Source organism: Somniosus microcephalus, chromosome 2, assembly GCF_052327205.1.
Source record: "Somniosus microcephalus isolate GS21.2 chromosome 2, FLI_Smic_1.0, whole genome shotgun sequence".
NCBI classification, from domain to species: Eukaryota; Metazoa; Chordata; class Chondrichthyes; order Squaliformes; family Somniosidae; genus Somniosus; species Somniosus microcephalus.
This window is the reverse complement of record NC_140988.1, coordinates 154273945-154295612: the sequence shown is the minus strand read 5'-3', so window position 1 is coordinate 154295612 and position 21668 is coordinate 154273945. Positions and strand designations below refer to the sequence as shown.

The following is a 21668-nucleotide window of genomic DNA, read 5'->3' as shown; positions in this document are numbered from 1 at the left end:
TGAAAAAGAGAAAAGAATTGTCTGCTAAATTGCTTAATTCAAATGATTGAATAATGTGATTTTTGTTTTAGTGATTTGAATCATCAGGCGTAAATTGTATTGACATAAACACCAGGAACTTGCAAGGGCATCTAAATAATGTCATCCAGGGTTAATATTAATAAAGTTAACTGCAAACGGGTGGACACCAGTACAAAATGCAACCAGAAAATTGGATACGGTGCTAAAGCTAGCATAATGGCTACATGCCATTTTTCCACTTGGTTATACCCTCTTTATACTTGTTAATCAGGTGCAAAGTCTTGTTGTAGAGTTAATCTGCAGTGCACTGTTCCAGTCCTCAAGAGGTTAATAGTTGCACACTGCCATGTCAGCTTTACTCTGTCCAATACCAGCACACATTCCAGTTTTACGTAGAAACTCATCCTGGGGAATTTCCATATAAAATCTAAAATAATTAGACCACAAGATTACAATCTGCTGCAGAGATCCAGTACAAGCAGTAAAGTTGTAAAAGTAAAAATGGAAAATTTCACAAACGTTCAAAAGCTTCTCAGCAATACTACAACCAGCAATGAAGAGTTTAATCAAAATAACACGACCACTGAGGAAGCCTTTAATCAGCTTATGATAAACATTATAAAGGGACCACTTTTTGCAGCACTTCTGTTGATCATGTTTTCCATGGGCTGCACAGTTGACCTGAAGAAGCTGTGGGCTCACTTGAAGAGACCTTGGGGGTTAGCTGTGGGCATGGTCTGCCAGTTTGGATTTATGCCACTCATTTCATTTATCCTTGCAATTTCTTTTAAATTGAAACCCTCTTCAGCAATTGCTGTACTTGTTATGGGCACATGTCCTGGAGGGACTATTTCAAATGTGATGAGCTACTGGACTGATGGAGACATGGATCTTAGGTGAGTGTTTATGGTTTCCTCTCCACCTTTCACTTATCAAGCTACGCATACTCTCTTCTCTCTGCACATCCTTTCTGCATAACATTAACAATTTCATTGTCGGTAAAACAGAAAAAATCTTCCCCTCTGTGTTCTCTTTACGTTGTCAGTATCTCACTTTATTTTCTTAACAATTTGCAAATGTCCTGGATTTACTTTAATATCACCTACATAAAGTGCTTTGCATGACACTTTTCCAAGCTTGACCAACACTATGTATGTGGTGACAACATCAAGTTGACAATGAAGTTATCCATTTTTCTATATGTAGATCACCTAAATCCCTCCATTCAGTTATGGGCTGTAAGCATAGAATCAAAGAATCGTACAGCACTGAAGGAAACCATTTGGCCCATCGTGTTTGTGCCAGCTCTTTGAAAGATCTACCAATTAGTCCCACTCCCCTGCTCTTTCCCCCATAGCCCTGCAAATTTATCCTTTAACAGTGCCCCTTTTACAAATGAACGCACGTAGATCAAAGAGCAGGATTTAATATTATAAACTGATCAGAATATGGAGGTGTAGCTTTCAAAAGCTCTTTATAATAATTTGTGTGTGACTACACAAACCACTCTGGGTACAGGTATATTGTGTATCAGTAAAACAGTCCGTGACTACACAAACCACTCTGGGTACAGGTATATTGTGTATCAGTAAAACAGTCCGTGACTACACAAACCACTCTGGGTACAGGTATATTGTGTATCAGTAAAACAGTCCGTGACTACACAAACCACTCTGGGTACAGGTATATTGTGTATCAGTAAAACAGTCCGTGACTACACAAACCACTCTGGGTACAGGTATATTGTGTATCAGTAAAACAGTCCGTGACTACACAAACCACTCTGGGTACAGGTATATTGTGTATCAGTAAAACAGGTTTATTAAGCATTAAATATCCAGTACAGAGAAAGTAATACTTAACAAGACGATAGTCACAATCTATTCGTTGAACCCCGGTGTTCCTTCCGAGTGGGTGCAGTCTCTTTATTCTCTTGCTGTGTTCTGTTGACTGAAGCTTCTCATCCTCTGGTTTCTCGCTGCGCGCTGCTTTCAGTGTTCAATATCTGTATCTTTATACCCTTTCTCTCCTTTTTGCCTACGTGGCAGTTAGTAAGCAAGCTATCCTTATCTGAGAACAACCTTCACACTAAATTCTCTCAGATGTCATTTTGCTTTGTAATTAGCTCATTGTTTAGCCAGTTCTGTATTTTTGAGAAGACAGGGAGTGGTGACTGTCTCCAGCCCCCTATCTTCTTTTGCAATGTTGCTGAATTTCTTGTTCCCCGCTGTCTCCCTGTATACTTAACAGACCATTCTACAGAATTATATCAATTTCTAACAAAGTCCAGTCAGGTTGGCATAATTTTCCTAGTATGCTTTGGTCTCAGCCATTCGCCATTTTATACAGGCTTTTTAGGTTTTTAACATACAATTTCACATATTATAGTTATATAAAAATGGTTATAGAATCTTAACAATGTTTACTAAATCCTACGGGTACACCTCTATCCTATAGATCCCTACCTTGAGGGCGAGGCATTTGCCGACCCCTCAAAACTAAAATTTTACATATGGGTTTGTTCTCCCACATTTATATAACTCTAAGATATTCTGGGCTGTGATCATATTTAAATGCGATCAGGTTTTGTACATTAGGTGTTTCAGGTAGCAGGTGTAGAATAGTAAGCACATCAGTACTACAAGTTGGGTTATGACCAGTACATGGGAAATTATCCTAATCCAAGGAGGAATCTCCATGTTTGTCCCTATGTCCCACTAGTGTGTTTGATCTTCAGTACTTGGAATTTCCTTGGCTATGGCTTTATTCCCTTGCACCAGTGCATAATAATGGCGTTGGGAGGTGCTTACTTGATTTATTAATTCAGTTAAGGCTTCAGGTAGCTCAGGGATATCATATCCGAATTTAGTGACATAATCTTCTAAATTTATATTTAAATCATCTTTTACTTGCAATACCTGCTGGGCATGTGAGGCTATTGCAAGGAGAATTCTTCCTCCTATTACCGTAGTCTTTGTAAGCGTGATACAGTAGTTATTGAACATTCAAGTGTTCCGTGATTATAAAAGTTTTCTAAAGTGGTAAAACAATACCTCCCTTCTCGTAAGTAGGCTGTTCTCGTTCTTACATCTGAGGGGCCTGTCACTTCCATGGTACAGTTTAACCTTTCTTCATTCCAACCATACCCACAGGTGTCCTTTGAATGATCGTACAAACTGTATGGGCAAACAAGGGCATCCTTATTTGTACTACATCCTTGTAGGTTTGGTTCAATCCATGTTAGCTTTTCTAACTGTACTAACCATTGTGGTGCCGTGAGAAATCGGTTAATGGTATTTCCTTTTACTACTCCTATATTCTCTATTCTAAATAGAGGGTTGGGTCTGGTTCGATCCATTAGACTAGGAATTTGTGGTATTAGTCCCATCAACCTTTGACTCCCTACCTCGTGGCATTTGTGTTTGACAGGATGGATCCTAATTAAACTTCTGATCTTACATAGTTCTGCATCATCGTAATAACTGGATAGCCCTGATAAGTGTTTATTAGTGACCCAGGTGGGGAGACGTCCCTTATTGATGGTCTGAAGGTTTTCCCTAGTTTGCTCAATCAGCCAATTCCCGTACATAACGCATATGTCATTATGGGCTGCTTGATCAGAGGCATTTCTGTTTTCTCTAATTAGATCATTAATTCTTTTGGCATGATCCTCTATTTCGTGTATGATGTCCCGCAGATGTATGGTCATTATCCGATCTTCCCTTAGCTCCTCGCTTTCTGTGCTGTTTTCCTTACTGAGTATCTCCTTCAATTTCTGCCTTATTGTTTGTAATTGTTTCTGTAAATCTGCGGAGTCCATCGAGTTAATTACTGAGGTTACTGTGCTGAAACCTGTGAGCCCATCATTTATTAATCCTCTTTTCTGTCTACTCTTTCCCTGGCTTTCCTCTTGAGTGGTACTAAGCTCGTGGCGGAAGGCCCCTTCTGTTTTTTCTATGCTTGTTGACAAAGTCGCCTTTTTCCAGTATTGGCTAAAAACCTGCTGCAGCATTCTTTGAGTTAATTGTGCTGTTTTGTCAGGGCACCACTTTGGTAGTATTAGATCTGTTAAATTGAGGATAACAGGGGCCACTTCTGGTATTACTTGATGATACACTGCTTTATAGGTAGGGATTATTACAAGACCATTCCCAGGTCCCGGTTTTAAGTGGGGGCATTGTTTCTCGAGTACTCCCTCTTGGGGTTCTGAATGATTTGTTTTCTCATAGGGTGTGAGCCCAACGCTATAGAAATACCCATCCTCCCTTACACACCCAGTTATTGCATTTTGGAATTCTACTGTGCTGCTATCCTCATTCTCGGGGTCCCTATAATTTCCCCAACGTTTAAAGGTTGTCATAAAGGGTTCATTCCCTGCTGAGTTAAACTTTATATTATATTCGGGAATAGGAGGCCAATCATCACCCTGATTTTTAAGGCCCATGATAATATTTGACCCAATACAAGAATACTGGCCGGTGTGTTTCTTCCACCACCGAGGCCAACATAATTGCACGTATTCCTTGCTCTCTGCAGCTACTGGGCCCTGGTTTGATTCTTGTACTTGTTCCCAGATTTCATTATTTTTCTTCAGGAATTTCCACACATTTGGGCCTTTACTGTTCCTTATCCCACACCTGATACACACACCATATCCTTCTTTTATTTCCCAACTATCCACCTTTTCTTGTGATGTACCACAGCCTGTCACATATGTTGTTGTTATATTATCTTTTGTACTGTTTCTGATCCAAATTCCCCCATATGTCTCAGATGAACCCATGCTTGCTGACCAACATTGGCTCCTAGCCAGCAATGCTTTCAGTTTAAAAATCTCATTCTTGAGATCTCAGCTCAGCCTTCAGCTGTCTAAGCCTTATTATCTGAAATTCTCTCCCCCAAACCTCCCTGCCTCTCCACCACCCTCTCCTCCTTAAAGACCTTCCTTCAGACCCACCCACTTCTAATAACTCCTTCTTTAGCTTGACATCCAATTGCCTGACTACTTCCCTGTAAAGTGTCTTGGGATGTTTTTCCATGGTAAAAATGCAAGTTTTGTTGTTAAAGTGTTCCAATTACTTGAAAGAAATTGTTGGCAACCAATAAGTTTGTTATTCTGAAGTTTTCACATATCACCAAAGCTCATTTGGAAAGTGAAAAGAAAGTGTATTCTTCCCAGACCGGGAACTATTTGGAAAGTGCAGGAGCACAGGGAAAGGAGGAGAGGAAAAGTTTAAATTTGACTTGAGAGAAGAACTAATAACCTTTCCATTAACAAAACTTGCCTTTCTTCACCACATTCACAGGCCATGGAGCCTTCTCCTCTTTACCAGATTTTCCATGCTTTCCTCCCCCTCTTCTATTCTGTTGAAACCAGTTTCAGCTCATCTAGACCCACCTTTTGTTTCTCTACTTCTCATTATCACCTCCTTTTGCCTTGCACCATCATCACTTGTCATTTAATCACAAACACACACCCTCCACCCATCACAGACATTTCCCTTTATTCATTCCTCCCCTCCCCACTTTTCCCTGACTCTGTACTTGCTACAAAACTTTTTGGGGGTTATATTGACCAAAGGCTGAAAAATGCTACTAAATGGGTGCTGTGCTAATAAAATCTGTTTGAAAATCTGGATTGAACACAATTTTGGTCCTAGTTGCTGATTACCATAATTTGAATTTGCCTGAAGGTGCTAAACCGGACACCTGCAGGTTTAGCACTCAAGTGCTGATTAGATGCAACTTTTGTGGATCAGTCTATGTGGGCTCCTCGCACCCACTTTCACTGGAGGTGTGGAGTGCGCTGGTTAGCACACAGCAGCAGCTTTCAGGATGGCTCAGGGACCGAGGGAGAGGGCGCACAGGTTCTCCAACATGGCACTGGAGGTCCTGGTGGAGGAGGTCCAGAGGAGGAGGAATATCCTGTACGCGCAGGGGGGGAAGGACGCCACCTCGACCTCCTGTCCCTCTCTCCTGCAGCAGCTGGTGCTGCTCTGCCTGGCCTCATGACCTCCTCCCATTCCTTGCCCAGCCCAAGATGCCCATTACCAAGCACTCCCTTTCTCCTGGTGACTCCTATAAGGTGGAGTAGCACAGCATGCGCTCTTTTTAAGTGAAATCCTCAGAGAATTTCCAGAATAAATGTTGATAGAGTGTTGGTGAAGTCTTGATAGAGTGTTGGTGTAGTCTTGACTAAGTGTCCCAAAAAGTCTCCCGATGTATTTCAGAGGTACTCTTCACAGCTCCAGCAGCAATTGAACATGAAATGGTGAGTATCCCTTTAAGTAGCGCTTGAAATCCACATCAATGCCTTGTTTACTCCCAAACAGCTGGTCGCTGTTAGGAGAGGGCGTTAGGACAAGGGCCAGCCACCAAAATGCTGTGCAGCCTCCCTAATGAGCGCTAGCAGGCATTTTAAGTGGCAATCAACTCCTTAATGAGTCTTCCGGCAGCCGTTCCTAGCTTAGGCTTCAACTCTTCAAAGAAGGATTGAATATCAGTATTTTCCTATTTTAAAAATAATAACCACTTTATGCTTTGCAGTGTTTTCATGACTGTCTGCTCCACAATCCTGGCCATTGGTTTCATGCCATTGTGCCTTTCTATTTACTCGACTACCTTGACACAAGAATTCAACAATTCCAGCATCTCGACACAAGCAAGTAACATTGAAGTACCTTATAAACAGATAGGTGATCAAAATTATATTTATTCATTTTTCTTCATAAAATTTTAAGAGAATGGGGAACATGTTCAGATGCTCTTATTTATTCATTGTATAATAGCTGAGATAACAGCAAGGAGCAGCAAAATGACCTCGGTGGCTGGGGCTGGTGCCTTGGAAACTCTGCTCTTCAGTCAGGTTTTCTAAACATCTGGGCCATGTGCTGCTCAGTGTTGGGGAGGTTAAACATCAAACGGGATGGGTAAAATGAAATACCAGTATGTATACTCATAATTTTATTTTGTTTTTAATTCCATTATGAATATAATTCGTTTTAATTAATTCCTTAATTTGTTCCATCAGGGCCAGATATGGGTCAGTGTTGCTGTGTGCTGCTTTCTTTAATAGTCTTTTCACAATCTGTATCCCCTTCTCCGCCTTTCCATTAGCCTGAGGATAGAGCAGGCTGGAGGTTACATGATTAAACTCATACTCTGAAGCAAATAACTGAAACTCACGACTGGCATAGGGAGGGCCATTATCAGAGACCAGGGTTAGAGGGATGCCCTGCCTGGCAAAGATTGACTTCAGGTGAGTTATCACAGCTCTTGATGTAGTACTGGACAAGAGAGCAATCTCCGGATAATTGGAATAATAATCAATAACTAACAAATAGCCTTTTCCTTCATAATGAAATATATCAGTTCCGACCTTTTCCCAAGGTTGTGATGGAAGCTCTGTGGTAATGAGGGGCTCTTTTGCTTGCTTGTAGTGATACTCCTGACATGTAGCACACTCGCTGATCAACTGGTCAATATCAGAGTTCATGTTTGGCCAGTAGAGTGCCTCACGTGCTCTCCTTTTCGACTTTTCTGCACCCAGATGCCCTTCGTGTATCCTGTTGAGCATTTCTCGTCGCATAGAGGTGGGCACGACTATCCTGTCACACTTAAGCAGTAATCCATTGACCACAGAGAGCTCAGACTGAATGTGATAATATTGTTTACATGACCCTTTCTTCCATCCCTCTTGAAGATTTCTCATTACTTTACTGAGGACTGGGTCCTTTGATGTCACTGTGACTATCACTGATAGTTGTTCCTGTGTGGCGGGCAATGCTGCGTAGACCATATCCACATGAAGAGCCACATCCTCTTCTGTTTCACTGTTTTGTGTGGCATACGGCGCAGCCCTGGATAGTGTGTCTGCAATGAACATTTGTGTCCCTGGCACGTATGTTAGCTCGAAATCGTAATGTTGAAGTCTCATCATCAGGCGTTGTATCCATGGTGACATGTCACACAGATTCTTCTTTGCGATCCCTAGCAGTGGCTTATGGTCCATTTCTAGGATAACCTTGGGAAGACCATAGATGTAGGTATGAAATTTTTCACACCCAAATGCCAAGCCAAGGCACTCCTTCTCGATCTGCGCATACCGGCACTCTGTAGCCGTCATGGAGCGTGACGCATACGCCACTGGTCACCATTCTCCTTCATCTTCCTGTAGAAAGACAGCCCCTAATCCATTCTTAGAGGCATCTGTGGTCACTTTTGTCCTCTTTTTAGGGCAGAAGAACTTCAGTAGGGGTTCACTTGCTAGAATGTGTAGCAGCCCCTTCCATTCTCTCTCATGTTCATGTCCCCATTGGAACTCAGTCTCTTGGTGCAGCAGTTTTCTCAGATGAACAGTTTTCTCTGCTAGATTTGGAATGAATTTTCCTAGGTAGTTAACCATGCCAAGGGCCCACTGAACCCCTTTCTTGTCCTTTGGTTTCTCCATGTCATGTATAGCTTTTACCTTTGACTTGTCTGGCTGAATCCCCTCTGCAGAGATTTTGTCTCCGAGGAATGTGATTTCATTGACACGGAACTGACATTTGTCTTTATTTAGTTTGAGTCCATACTGCTGTATTCTCTGAAGTGTTTTCTCCAGTCTGGTGTCGTGCTCCCCCTGAGTGGAGCCCCATACTACCAGATCATCCACGTACACCCGCACTCCCTCCAGGCCCTCAATGATTTGCTTCATTGCTCTGTGAAAGATTTCTGGGGCAGAGCTAATACCAAAGGGCAGACGTTGGTAGGAGTACCGACCAAACGGGGTGTTAAAAGTGCACAGCTTAGCACTTTCTTCATCAAGTTTCAACTGCCAGAAACCATGTGAGGCGTCCATTTTGGAGAAGACTTTCGCTTCTGTCATTTCGCTGACTATTTCCTCTCTCTTTGGAATTTGGTAGTGCTCTCTTTTGATATTGGCGTTAAGGTCCTTGGGATCCATGCAGACACGCAATTTATCAGTTTTCTTGAATTGACGCAGACCATGGAATTTACCCAGTCAGTCGGTTCCTCAATCTTCTTTATGACAGCTAGTCCCTCCATGCGGTCTAACTCTTTCCTCAGTTTTTCACGGAGAGCCACTGGAACTCTCCTGGGTGCGTGAATCACAGGTTGTGCATCCTCTCTCAGTTTGATAGAGTATGTAAAGGGCAGTGCTCCGAAACCCTGAAAGGCATCTGCATATTTGTGTGCTATAGTCTCATGAGTCAGATTTGTAGTATCTTGGGGGGCACTCTGCACACAGTTCTGTTCATTGATAGTATAGATTCGTTTTACCAAGCCCAAATCCACACAGGCCTTGTCCCCCAACAGTGACTCATGTCCTTCAGGCACTATAACAAAGGTCAGAGGGTGAATGTGATTTTTTACCTTAACATTCAGCCTACACGTTCCTTTTGTTTCAATGTCCATTGTATGCCTTCAAAGACATAGTCTTGTTCAGTATTTTAGGTCACACTTTGAGATTCCGTGCATCACTCCAACTTATGAGGTTTGCCTTAGCACCTGTATCTAGCTTAAAGGGAACAATGGTGCCATTTACCAGCAAGGGAGCTATCCAAACTTCAGTCTGTGGTCCTACAGAGTGCACTTTGATATAAGAAAAAGGAGACTTACCATCAAGTAACTTTAAAGTAAGCTTTAAGTAACTTATAAACACACTATATACACAAGAGAGGTCTTTACCATGCCTCTGGTAGAAGCCTCTTACAATACTGAACAGACCAGTATTTATACCAGTCCAACAGGAAGTGACATGACAGGAAGTGAGGTATGTACACAGTTCATAGTTCATAGTTCACAGGAAGTGATGACATAACTTCCCGGAAGTTATCATTTTTATCACATTCTTCCCTCCTGCAGGATTAGGAGGCTGTGGTCTACCTTTTGGTCCGCAGCCGCCGAACAAGGAAGAGTCGCACCCGTTTGGATTCCCGTCGTAGAGGGTCGCTGGTCCGCTTACATGCGGTTGGCCATTGGTCAGAGTCTGTGTGGCCTGGATTGCCCTGTGAAGGGTCGGGGAGATCATGGCTTCGAGTACGAGCCCCAATAGGTTCAAAGTCGGACTGCCTCTGTTCAGAGGGAGGTGCAGAGCTGGTCTGTGGCGGATCAGTACTTTCATGCGCGGTACTGGGAGGGTCGCAACCTTGAGCACGGGGTTCTACCGGCACCAAGCTAGTTGGTGTCCGATCAGGATCCTGGAGAGGGGTACCCGATAGGTCCCAAGAGTTTCCTGGTGAAATGCCATCACCCGATGTCCCACTAGGTCCTGGTGGGCAGGGAGCCAGATCCCGTAATGATACGGTAGATTCTCGGCCGTCGGAATATCGTATGTTTGCATAGGTGGGGTTGGCATCGGTTAGTTCGACCTCGTCTACAAGAGGGTCATTTTTAGATGTCCGAACGTATCTTCGGAGTAATACAGGTCCAGGAGTAGTTAGCCATGACGGGAGTGATGTCCCACGAGATGAGCGACGCTGGAATCCAAAGAACCGCTCATGAGGTGTAGTATTTGTGGCTGTAGAAAGCAGGGACCGTATAGAGTGCAATGCATCCGGAAGCACTGTTTCCCATTGCTGGTCTGGTAGGCCCCGAGATCTTAAAGCGAGACGTACGGAATTCCAGATGATACCGTTATACCTCTCTACCTGCCCATTTCCGATGGGATGGTATGGTGTTGTTTTGCTTGTAGCAATTCCCCGTTCTGAGAGGTAGTCCTTGAGTTCCCTTGACATAAAGGATGGACCCCGATCTGAGTGAATATAAGCCGGCATGCCACAGAGAGAAAATACCTGCTCAAGGCAGCAGATTACTGTGGACGCCAGCATATTGGAGCAGGGGAAGGCAAACGGAAAACGTGAATATTCGTCGATCATGGTGAGCAAATATGTGTTCCGAGTTGAAGAGGGCACTGGGCCCTTAAAATCGATGCTAAGTCGTTGCATCGGTTGGGTTGCATGTATGAGTATACCATCTGAGGGGCGGAAGAACTGAGGTTTTAATTCCGCACAAAGCCGGCATTCTGAGCATATTTTCTTTACATCTCCAGTGGAAAAAGGGAGATTCCGTGATCGTACGAAATGTAGCATGCGCGTAACGCCAGGATGACACAAACCATTGTGGACATCCATGAGAGTGGAGGATGACATAGTGGAGCAGAATGCCCGTGTGAGGGTGTCCGGGGCCACATTCTCCTTGCCAGGCCGATAGAGAATGGTATAACCAAAAGAGGCCAGTTCCATCCTCCAAAGTTGTATTTTATTATTCTTAATTTTGGTTCGTTTTCGATTATCGAGCATGAAGGCGACTGATCGTTGGTCCGTGATCAATGTAAAGTGCTGGCGAGCTAGAAAATGGTTCCACTTCCGTACTGCCTCTATGATGGCTGTGGCTTCTTTCTCAACCGGAGGATAATGTAGCTCGGCACCTTGTAAGGTCCTGGACATAAATGCTACAGGACGACCTTCCTGATTCAGAGTAGCCGAGATCGCCACCTCCGAGGCATCACATTCAACCACGAAAGGGAGATTCTCATCAATGGAGTGAAGAGCCGCTTTCTCCAACTGTTTTTTGAGAAGGTTAAAGGCTGCAACAGCCGCTGTTCTCAGTGGAAATGATCTAGCATGCAGCAAGGGTTGGATTTTGTCCGAAAAATGAGGAATCCATTTAGCGTAGTATGCAAACAGACCGAGAGCCCGACGTAAAGAAGCCGGATTCTTAGGTGACGGGAGCTCTTGGAGCGGGCGAAGTCTTTCTGGGTCTGGCTTAATGATACCATTGCCTACGCAGTAGCCAAGGATGTTGATGGTCGGTTGCGACTCAACAGATTTGGATTCATTCAGGGTCAAATTACGGCGATGGAGGGCATCCCGAAATTTTTGGAGGTTGGAGTCGTGTTCCTGTTGATCGTGACCTGCAATGGTAATGTTATCAAGATAGGGAAAAGTGTCCCTTAGGTTTTCCTGCTTAACCAGGCCATCCATTGCCCGTTGAAAGACAGCCACTCCATTAGTAACCCCGAATGGGAGGCGACGAAATTGGTACAGCCGTCCATTAGCCTCAAAGGCTGTGTACTGCTTATCTGAGACCTTCAAGGGTAACTGATGATAGGCACTTTTTAAATCGTAAGTTGAGAACACTTTGTATTCGGCCAGTTTATTAACCATATCATCAATGCGTGGCAATGGGTAGGCATCCAAGTCGGTATATTGATTGATGGTTTGCGAATAATCGATGCATAGTCGCTGTTTGTGAGGTTTTAGAGGGTTCTTGACAATGACGACTTGAGCCCGCCAGGGCGACGAACATGGTTCAATGATATCCTCTGCTAGAAGTCGAGAGATTTCAGCCGCAATAAAAGATTGGTCTTCCTGATTAAAGCGCCGCGATTTCGTTATTATTGGTTGGCATTGAGGCGGAATACTGGCAAATAATGAGGGTTCATCAAGTGAAGCTGCTGATAATGCACAAAATGGTAATTTAGATGGTATATTAGAAATAGTAAGTCCGGGTTTGGATCCACCAAACTCAATGGTGAGTTTCTTATGCTGTTTTTGGAAGTCCAGCCCTAAGAGGAGATCACTACATAAGTCTTTGAGCACCGAAAGTCGGGTGGAGGGATACATACAACCATGAAGTGTCATATCAACAACACAAAAGCCGGAGATTCTGGTATTAAGTGATGACTGGGCCATCGCAATTGCCTGGTCCGATGGGAAGACATGTAGTTTCAATTTCGCAACAATCTGTTCCTTAATGAAACTATCAGTACTTCCTGAGTCAATTAAGGCATCTAAGGTATGCCCTTTAATTGAAATTTTTGTGGCTGCCTGAGACAGGTTCTGTGGGCAAGCAGCTGTAATTGGTGTCGTTGCACAGAGAGTGGCTAAAACTCTCGGTGTGCTTCTTCGGGAGAGAGCTCGAGAGGAAGCTTGATAGGTCCTAGCTGGAGCATCTTGATAGGCCCTAATTGGGGCAGTTCGGTAGGCCTTAGCTGGATTGGCCCTCGTAGAGGCCCTTGATAGGCAAACTTTAGCAAAGTGTCCTTTTTTCCCGCAATAACTGCAGATTGCATTGCGAGCAGGGCAGGTTTTCCTAGGGTGAAAAGCATCTCCACAAAAGAAGCATTCCTTCCTAGATTGCCAAGAGGCTGCTAAAGTGGGGTCGTCCTCCTCTTCTTCATCAGAATTATCAGAATTAGATTCCCCCATGATAGGGTTCACCTGAGACCGCTTGAATTGTCTGGTTGCAGCTACAGCAGCAGATCGAGATCTGGGCAGCTGATAGAGGTCTGCATTTCTCTTTGCCAAATCCAGTGAACAAGCTAGGTCAAAAGCTTTTTGTAGCTCAAGTGTTTTACTTTCTAGTAGACGCTGGCGTATAAATGGAGAGGCAATCCCGCAGATGAAAGCATCACGAATCATTTCTTGGCGGTACAGCTCAGCTGAGGCTGCCTGAAAGTTACAATCTATGCTGAGCCTGCGAAGTTCTTGCAGGAATTCGTCAATTGATTCCCCTGGCCCTTGTCGGGCTGTGGCCAGTAGATGTCTAGCATAGACCTCATTTGGGGTCTTCGCATACAGTTTCTTAAGTGCCCGAATCACCTCTTCGTAATTATCCCAGTCATCAACATATTCGAACACTTTTGGGGTCACATAATTGACAAGTATCTTCAATTTAGCAGGAGCATCCGCTTTACATTCATCCAGAAAATTCTCAAAAGTACGATACCAATGCTTCCATACCCTGCCAGCTGCTGGTGTATTCGGGTCCAAGTCCAGACGAATAGGTCTAAGGATTTTCTCCATGATGGGTGGTTCCCTGGATCCTTAACTTCCGAGTTTGTCTGAAGGTCTAGTATTTGTCAGTGTAAATACTAAGTTACTTAAATTGATGTAAGAAAAAGGAGACTTACCATCAAGTAACTTTAAAGTAAGCTTTAAGTAACTTATAAACACACTATATACACAAGAGAGGTCTTTACCATGCCTCTGGTAGAAGCCTCTTACAATACTGAACAGACCAGTATTTATACCAGTCCAACAGGAAGTGACATGACAGGAAGTGAGGTATGTACACAGTTCATAGTTCATAGTTCACAGGAAGTGATGACATAACTTCCCGGAAGTTATCATTTTTATCACACACTTCATTAGCATTGTTGCCCTGTTTTGACTCATTTTGCACCATTCCAACAAACAAAGTGTGGCATCGGCAGCGGGTGGAGGCGGAGCAGCGCGGCAGAGCGACTACAAGAGGCCCCAGAGGCTCAGGTAGGCCTCAGTGCGGCATCGGCAGCGGGTGGAGGCGGAGCAGCGTGGCAGAGCGACTACAAGAGGCCCCAGAGGCTCAGGTAGGCCTCAGTGTGGCATCGGCAGTGGGTGGAGGCGGAGCAGCGCGGCAGAGCGACTACACGAGGCCCCAGAGGCTCAGGTAGGCCTCAGTGCGGCATCGGCAGCGGGTGGAGGCGGAGCAGCGTGGCAGAGCGACTACAAGAGGCCCCAGAGGCTCAGGTAGGCCTCAGTGCGGCATTGGCAGCGGGTGGAGGCGGAGCAGCGTGGCAGAGCAACTACAAGAGGCCCCAGAGGCTCAGGTAGGCATACCAATCTCCAATCTCAGGCAAGGAGAGAGGTAAAAAATATTCAAGGTGTGACGTCACCACAAAACAGGTAGGTGATTGGTTGGAGTATTTCTCTCATTTTAAAACTTTAAGTCTGTGGTTTATAGTTTTTAAGGTTGCTGTGGTGTACCAAAGCCTTTCTGGTGCAGAGTGACTGTTGGTAAACCATTTAACTGGTGTAACTAGAGGGATTGATTTAATTTAAATCCAATTAATTAAAGGGGATACTAGCATCTAAAATCGGGCAGAGGGTGTCCATAACTAACAATAAAAATTTTAATTAATTACATAGAATGGAGCAGGTGATGTGTTACTGTTGCGAGATGTGGGAGCCGGTGAACCCCATTGAGGCTCACGGTGATTACGTCTGTGACAAGTGTCTGCTGCTACAGGAACTCCAGCTCCGTGTTGATGAGCTGGAGTCTGCGCTTCAGACACTGCGACACATCAGGGAGGGGGAGAAGTACCTGGACTCTGTGTATCAGGAGGTGGTCACACCTATGAAGTTAAGTAATTCAGATGTAGCCCATGGTCAGGGACAGGATGGTGTGACTACGAGTGAGGCAGGTACGGGGATCCAGGAGGTAGAGCTGGAGGAGCCGCAGCCCTTGCTCTTGACCAACAGGTTCGAGGTTCTTACTCCCTGTGGGGACAGGAGCAGGGACTGCAGGGAGGATGAGCAACCTGGCCACAGCACCGTGGAACGGGGGGCCATTCAAGAGGGGGGAGTAAATAGAAATGTTGAAGTGGTAGGGGATAGTATTATTAGGGGGATAGATAGAGTTCTCTGCAGCCGAGAGCGAGAGTCCCGAAGGCTGTGTTGCCTACCCGGTGCCAGGGTTAAGGACATCTCCTCTGGGCTGGAAAGAAACTTGTAGTGGGAGGGGATGGATCCAGTTGTCGTGGTTCATGTTGGTACAAACGACGTAGATAGGACTAGGAAGCCGGTTCTGTTAAAGGAGTATGAGCAGCTAGGGGTCAAATAAAAAAACAGAACCTCAAGGGTAATAATCTCTGGATTATTACCTGAGCCACGAGCGAATTTGGTTAGGACAAATAAAATTAGAGAGTTAAATGCGTGGCTCAAAGACTGGTGTGGGAGAAATGGGTTTTGCTTCCTGGGACACTGGCACCAGTACTGGGGCAGGAGGGAGCTGTTCCGTTGGGACGGGCTTCACTTGGCCAGTGCTGGGACTAGAGTCCTGGTGGATCATATAACTAGGGCTGTAGAGAGGGCTTTAAACTAATTAGTGGGGGGGAGGTTCCTAGAGAGCAAATAATAAAAATGACAACAGAGAAGGTTATAGACTTAGGTAGCAGTGGGGAAATTAAAAACCAGAGCATGTCAGGAAGGGGCAGAAGGTATGGAGTAAAAGGTAAAGTAATAAAAAGGGCAAAAGCAGGAACTAAGTGTCACAAAACATATTTGAAAGTTCTCTATCTGAATGCACGTAGCATTCGTAACAAAATAGACGAGTTAATGGCACAAATAACTACATATGGGTATGATCTTGTGGCCATTACAGAAACATGGCTGCAGGGTGACAATGCCTGGGAATTAAACATACCAGGTTATTTAACAATCAGGAAGGACAGGCAGGAAGGAAGGGGAGGTGGGGTGGCTATGTTAATAAAGGAAGGAATCACTGTAATACAGAGAAATGATATTGGGTCAAAAGATCAGGATAATGAAACAGTTTGGGTGGAGGTAAGGAATAATAAGGGGAAAAAACCACGAGTGGGCGTAGTCTATAGGCCACTGAACAGTTGCAACTCTGTTGGACGGAGTATCAATCAGGAAATAGTTGAGGCTTGTAATAAGGGAGCATCTATAATTATGGGGGATTTTAACTATCATATTAATTGGACAAATCAAATTGGGCAGGGCTGCCTTGAGGATGAGTTCATTGAGTGTATTAGGGATGGGTTTCTTGAGCAGTATGTAACTGAACCGACCAGGGGGCAAGCAACCTTAGATCTGGTCCTGTGTAACGAGACAGGATTAATTAAAAATGTCCTAGTAAAGGATCCCCTTGGAATGAGTGACCATAACATGGTTGAATTCCATATTCAATTAGAGGGTGAGAAGGTTGGATCTCAAACAAGCGTGCTAAGCTTGAATAAAGGAGACTATGAAGGTATGAGAGCGGAATTGAGTAGAGTGGATTGGGAAAATAGATTAAAGGGTAAGACGATACATGATCAGTGGTGTACATTTAAGGAGTTATTTTACAACTTCCAAAAAATATATATTCCACTGAGAAGAAAAGGGTGTAAAAGAAAAGACAGCCATCCGTGGCTAAGTAAAGAAATTAAGGATAGTATTCGACTAAAAACAAGGGCATATAAGGTAGCCAAATCTAATGGGAGGATAGAGGATTGGGAAAACTTTAAAAGACAGCAAAAAATAACAAAAAGATTGATTAAGAAAGGGAAGATAGATTATGAAAGTAAATTAGCAAAAAATATAAAAACAGATAGTAAGAGTTTTTATAGTTATATAAAAAGAAAAAGGGTGGCTAAAGTAAATGTTGGTCCCTTAGAGGATGAGACCGGGAAATTAATGGTGGGAAATATGGAGATGGCAAAAACACTAAATGAATATTTTGTATCAGTCTTTACAGTAGAAGACACTAAGAATATCCCAACACTGGACAAATAGGGGGCTATAGGGGGGGAGGAGCTAAACACGATCAAAATCACTAAGGAAGTGGTACTCGGTAAAATAATGGGACTCAAGGCGGATAAATCACCTGGACCTGATGGCTTACATCCTAGGGTCTTGAGGGAAGTGGCGGTAGGGATTGTGGATGCATTGGTAATAATTTTCCAAAACTCCCTGGACTCAGCAAAGGTCCCGGCAGACTGGAAAACTGCTAATGTAACGCCCTTATTTAAAAAGGGCAGTAGACAGAAGGCTGGAAACTATAGACCGGTTAGCCTAACACCTGTGGTAGGTAAAATATTGGAGTCCATTATTAAGGAGACAGTAACAGGACATTTGGATAATCATAATTTAATAAGACAAAGTCAGCATGGTTTTATGAAGGGGAAGTCATGTTTGACAAATTTGCTGGAGTTCTTTGAGGAAGTAACATATAGGGTGGATAAAGGGGACCAGTGGACGTAGTGTATTTAGACTTCCAAAAGGCATTTGACAAGGTGCCACAGAAAAGATTATTGCTTAAGATAAAAAATCACGGGATGGGGGTAATATTCTGGCATGGATAGAGGATTGGCTAACTAACAGAAGGCAGAGAGTTGGGATAAATGGTTCATTCTCGGACTGGCAATCAGTAACTAGTGGTGTTCCACAGGGGTCAGTGCTGGGTCCCCAACTCTTTACAATCTATATTAACGATTTGGAGGAGGGGACCGAGTGTAACATATCAAAGTTTGCAGATGATACTAAGATGGGAGGGAAAGTAGTGAGTGAGGAGGACATAAAAAACCTGCAAGGGGACATAGACAGGCTAAGTAAGTGGGCAGAGATTTGGCAGATGGAATACAATACTGGAAAGTGTGAGGTTATGCACTTTGGCAGGAAAAATCGTAGAGCAAGTTATTATCTTAATGGCAAGAAACTGGAAAGTACTGAAGTACAAAGGGATCTGGGGGTCCTGGTGCACGAAACTCAAAAGGTTAGTATGCAGGTGCAGCAAGTGATTAAGAAGGCCAATGGAATGTTGGCTTTCATTGCTAGGGGGATAGAATATAAAAATAGGGAGGTATTGCTTCAGTTGTACAAGGTATTGGTGAGACCGCACCTGGAATACTGCATACAGCTTTGGTGTCCATACTTAAGAAAAGACATACTTGCTCTCGAGTCAGTACAAAGAAGGTTCACTCGGTTAATCCCGGGGATGAGGGGATGGACATATGAGGAGAGGTTGAGTAGATTGGGACTCTACTCATTGGAGTTCAGAAGAATGAGAGGCGATCTTATTGAAACATATAAGATTGTGAAGGGGTTGGATCGGGTGGATGCGGGGAGGATGTTCCCGATGATGGGTGAAACTAGAACTAGGGGGCATAGTCTTAGAATAAGGGGCTGCTCTTTCAAAACTGAGATGAGGAGGAACTACTTCACTCAGAGGGTGGTAGGTCCATGGAATATGCTGCCCCAAAAAGCTGTAGAAGCTACATCATTACATAAATTTAAAACAGAAATAGACAGTTTCCTAGAAGTAAAGGGAATAAAGGGTTATGGGGAGCGGGCAGGAATTTGGACATGAGTCTAGGTTCGGATCGGTCATGGCCCTGTGGGTAGTGGAGCGGGCCCAGGGGCCGTGTAGCCTGATCCTGCTCCTATTTCATGTGTCTAATTCTGTTAGATTCAGGAGATGGTTCTGTGATAGTAGATTGGCGGTTAGGATCAGATCAGCCATGATCTTATTGAATGGCGGAGCAGGCTCGAGGGGCCGATTGGCCTACTCCTGCTCCTATTTCTTATGTTCTTATGTTCTTATGTTCAAAGTCTCCGCTCCTGTCTCTTCAGTCGCAATAGCATGCACTGTCTTTTTACCTTCAGTTTTCTCTTCTAAAAAATACATCTTGGCAAAGTGATTCCTGCCTTTACATTTTACGCAGTTCTTCCCATAAGCAGGACACTGTCTGGCCACGTGTTTATAACTGCACCATCTGCATTCGTAAGGCGTATTCGTCTTGAACTCCATGGGCCCTCTTGTGTCCCTTTTGTGTATCACATCCACTGGCAGGTTTTTTAGCCCCAGGGCGCTCTCTTCTGCTATGCTGCTCCCTTCGAATGTTTTTGTGTGCATGGCTGAGAGTTCACTAGCATGACAAATTTTCACTGCTGCATCCAAATTTAGGTCATTATCTCTAAGCATTCTCTCCCTCACCTTCTTGTCGAGTATTTCAAAAACGACTTGATCGCGTATCATTGATTCCTTCAGGTCCTTAAAGTTGCATGTTTGTGCTTTTATTTTCAAGTCCGTCAAAAAACATCAAAGGATTCTCCTTGCTTTTGCACGCGGGAGCGAAACACGAATCTCTCATACTTTTCATTCTTTTTTGGAGTGCAGTATTCGTCGAACCATTCTATCACCTTGTCCAGATCATTTTTATCATCTTCGGCTGCAAACGTAAATGTGTTAAACAGCTCGATTGCCTGCGAGCCAGCCACTGTTAGCAACAAAGCTACTTTATGTGTTCCAGAGCTAGTCGAAGCGTCAACCGCTGTGAGGTAGAGAAGAAAGCGTTGCTTGAAGACACGCCAATTTTCATCAACATTTCCTTCTAGTTGCAGATTAGCCGGAGGTTTAATTCCTTCCATTGTTGTAGTATGTCCTTATCGTGAGTTTTATAAATCCTGGTACCATGCAATGCTATCTTAGTAACGTAATTACGAGTCTCACAAGCAGTTGTTGAGGAGAACCATTTCATCCAGTCCTGCTTCTGTGTCTCCCAGTACAGTCTGAAAGCATGGCCAAGATGGCGTCGGATCCCGCCCCCGGATATGACATCAGCCGTCAACCAGCTGTCAATCAAACCCCCGCTGTCCTTACAACAGCTACGGTTATCCTTACAGCTTAGAAATAAGTTTGACTCCAAATGATGTTGGCTAAATGCCTGGGGAAGTCCAGGAGACAAACTATTTCATTGTTTCTTAAGATCTTCTGTGATGCGATTAGAAATTTAATACTGTTTGCTTCTGAAGAGCAGCCAGAATTCTTAGGGGCCGCAAATGGCTTTGCGACCGGGTGGAGTGCTGACATCAACTTCTGCCATACTCGGCGGGAGTTTTGCAGCGGCGCTATGCTTTTGTGCCCCGATCTTCTTCACCCGGAGATCGTGACGTCATCGCCGTGTGCATTGCCCCGGGGGCGATGATTAAAGGTGAGGTGGCTGAAGTAAGTAAAAAAAACAACTTACCTTTCTTGTTCCCGTTTTTTTCGCGGGTTCCTGCCCGTGATCGATCAGCCCAGCACTCTGCTTGATCGCACGGGATCATGGCTGCCTTGTTGGTCCAGGTAGGTACTTTTTATATTGCAGAGCCTGCAGCGATGGCCCTTCCCTTTAAGGGAGGGAAGGAGCCTTTGAACGTGGCAGCGCTGCACGACCCATTGTGCAGCGCAGCTGAAGTCTCCGCCCCGCGCTCTGAAATTAACGTCCTAAGAAGGAAGTGGAGTGCTTGATTTAGCATTCCACTTCCCTCTTGGTGCGCTAAAACTCAATTTTGTGATAGCCATCGCTAATTAACGCCCAGGCGATGTTAGCGCCCCAAAATGGTTGATACCGAATTTTTCCCCCTTAGTGTTTCCACTGTGGAACATCTGCGAGGCTGAGATCTTCGTGGATAGCACGTTTAACGAGGTGGTCACACCGCAGATAAAGAGTGCACAGGCAGACAGGAAATGGATGACCGCCAGACAGAGTAAAAGAACTAGGAAGGTAGTGCAGGAGTCCCCTGGGTCCATCCACCTGTCCAACAGATTTTCCATTTTGGATACTGCTGGGGGAGATGGTTTCTCAGGGGAATGCAGCAAGAGCCAAGTCCGTGGCACTACGAGTGGCTCAGCTGCACAGGAGGGGAGGAAAAAGAGTGGGAGAGCAACAGTGATAGGGGATTCTATCGTAAGGGGAACAGATAGAAGTTTCTGTGGTCACAGATGTGACTCCAGGATGGTATGTTGCCTCCCTGGTGCCAGGGTCAAGGATGTCACTGAGCGGCTGCAGGACATTCACAGCCAGAGGTCATGGTCCATATCGGTACCAATGACATAGGTAGAAAGAGGGACGAGGTCCTGCAAGCAGAATATAGGGAGCTAGGAATAAATTAAAAAGCAGGACCTCAAAGGTAGTAATCTCAGGATTACTCCCAGTGCCACGTGCTTGCGAGAGCAGAAATAGGAGAATAGACCAGATGAATGCATGGCTGGAGAGATGGTGTAGGAGGGAGGGATTTAAATTCCTGAGGCATTGGGACCGATTCTGGGGAAGGTGGGACCTGAGAAGCTGGACGGGTTACACCTCGGTAGAAACGGGACCAACATCCTCACAGGGG

The 21668-nt window shown here is 44.5% G+C and overlaps 1 protein-coding gene across 2 annotated transcripts in view; it reads left to right on the top strand.

Annotated features, from left to right (window-relative positions):
- The first annotated feature begins 494 nt into the window (after positions 1 to 494).
- The window catches only part of LOC147123031 (sodium-dependent organic anion transporter-like), a 74978-nt gene continuing 53804 nt past the window's right edge, over positions 495 to 21668 (top strand). For both annotated transcript variants that reach the window (XM_085963869.1, XM_085963861.1), the window contains exons 1-2: positions 495 to 917; positions 6568 to 6716. In XM_085963869.1, coding sequence (XP_085819995.1) covers positions 523 to 917; positions 6568 to 6716 — 544 coding nt within the window. In that variant the 5' untranslated portion in view covers positions 495 to 522. The remainder of the gene's footprint in view (positions 918 to 6567; positions 6717 to 21668) is intronic.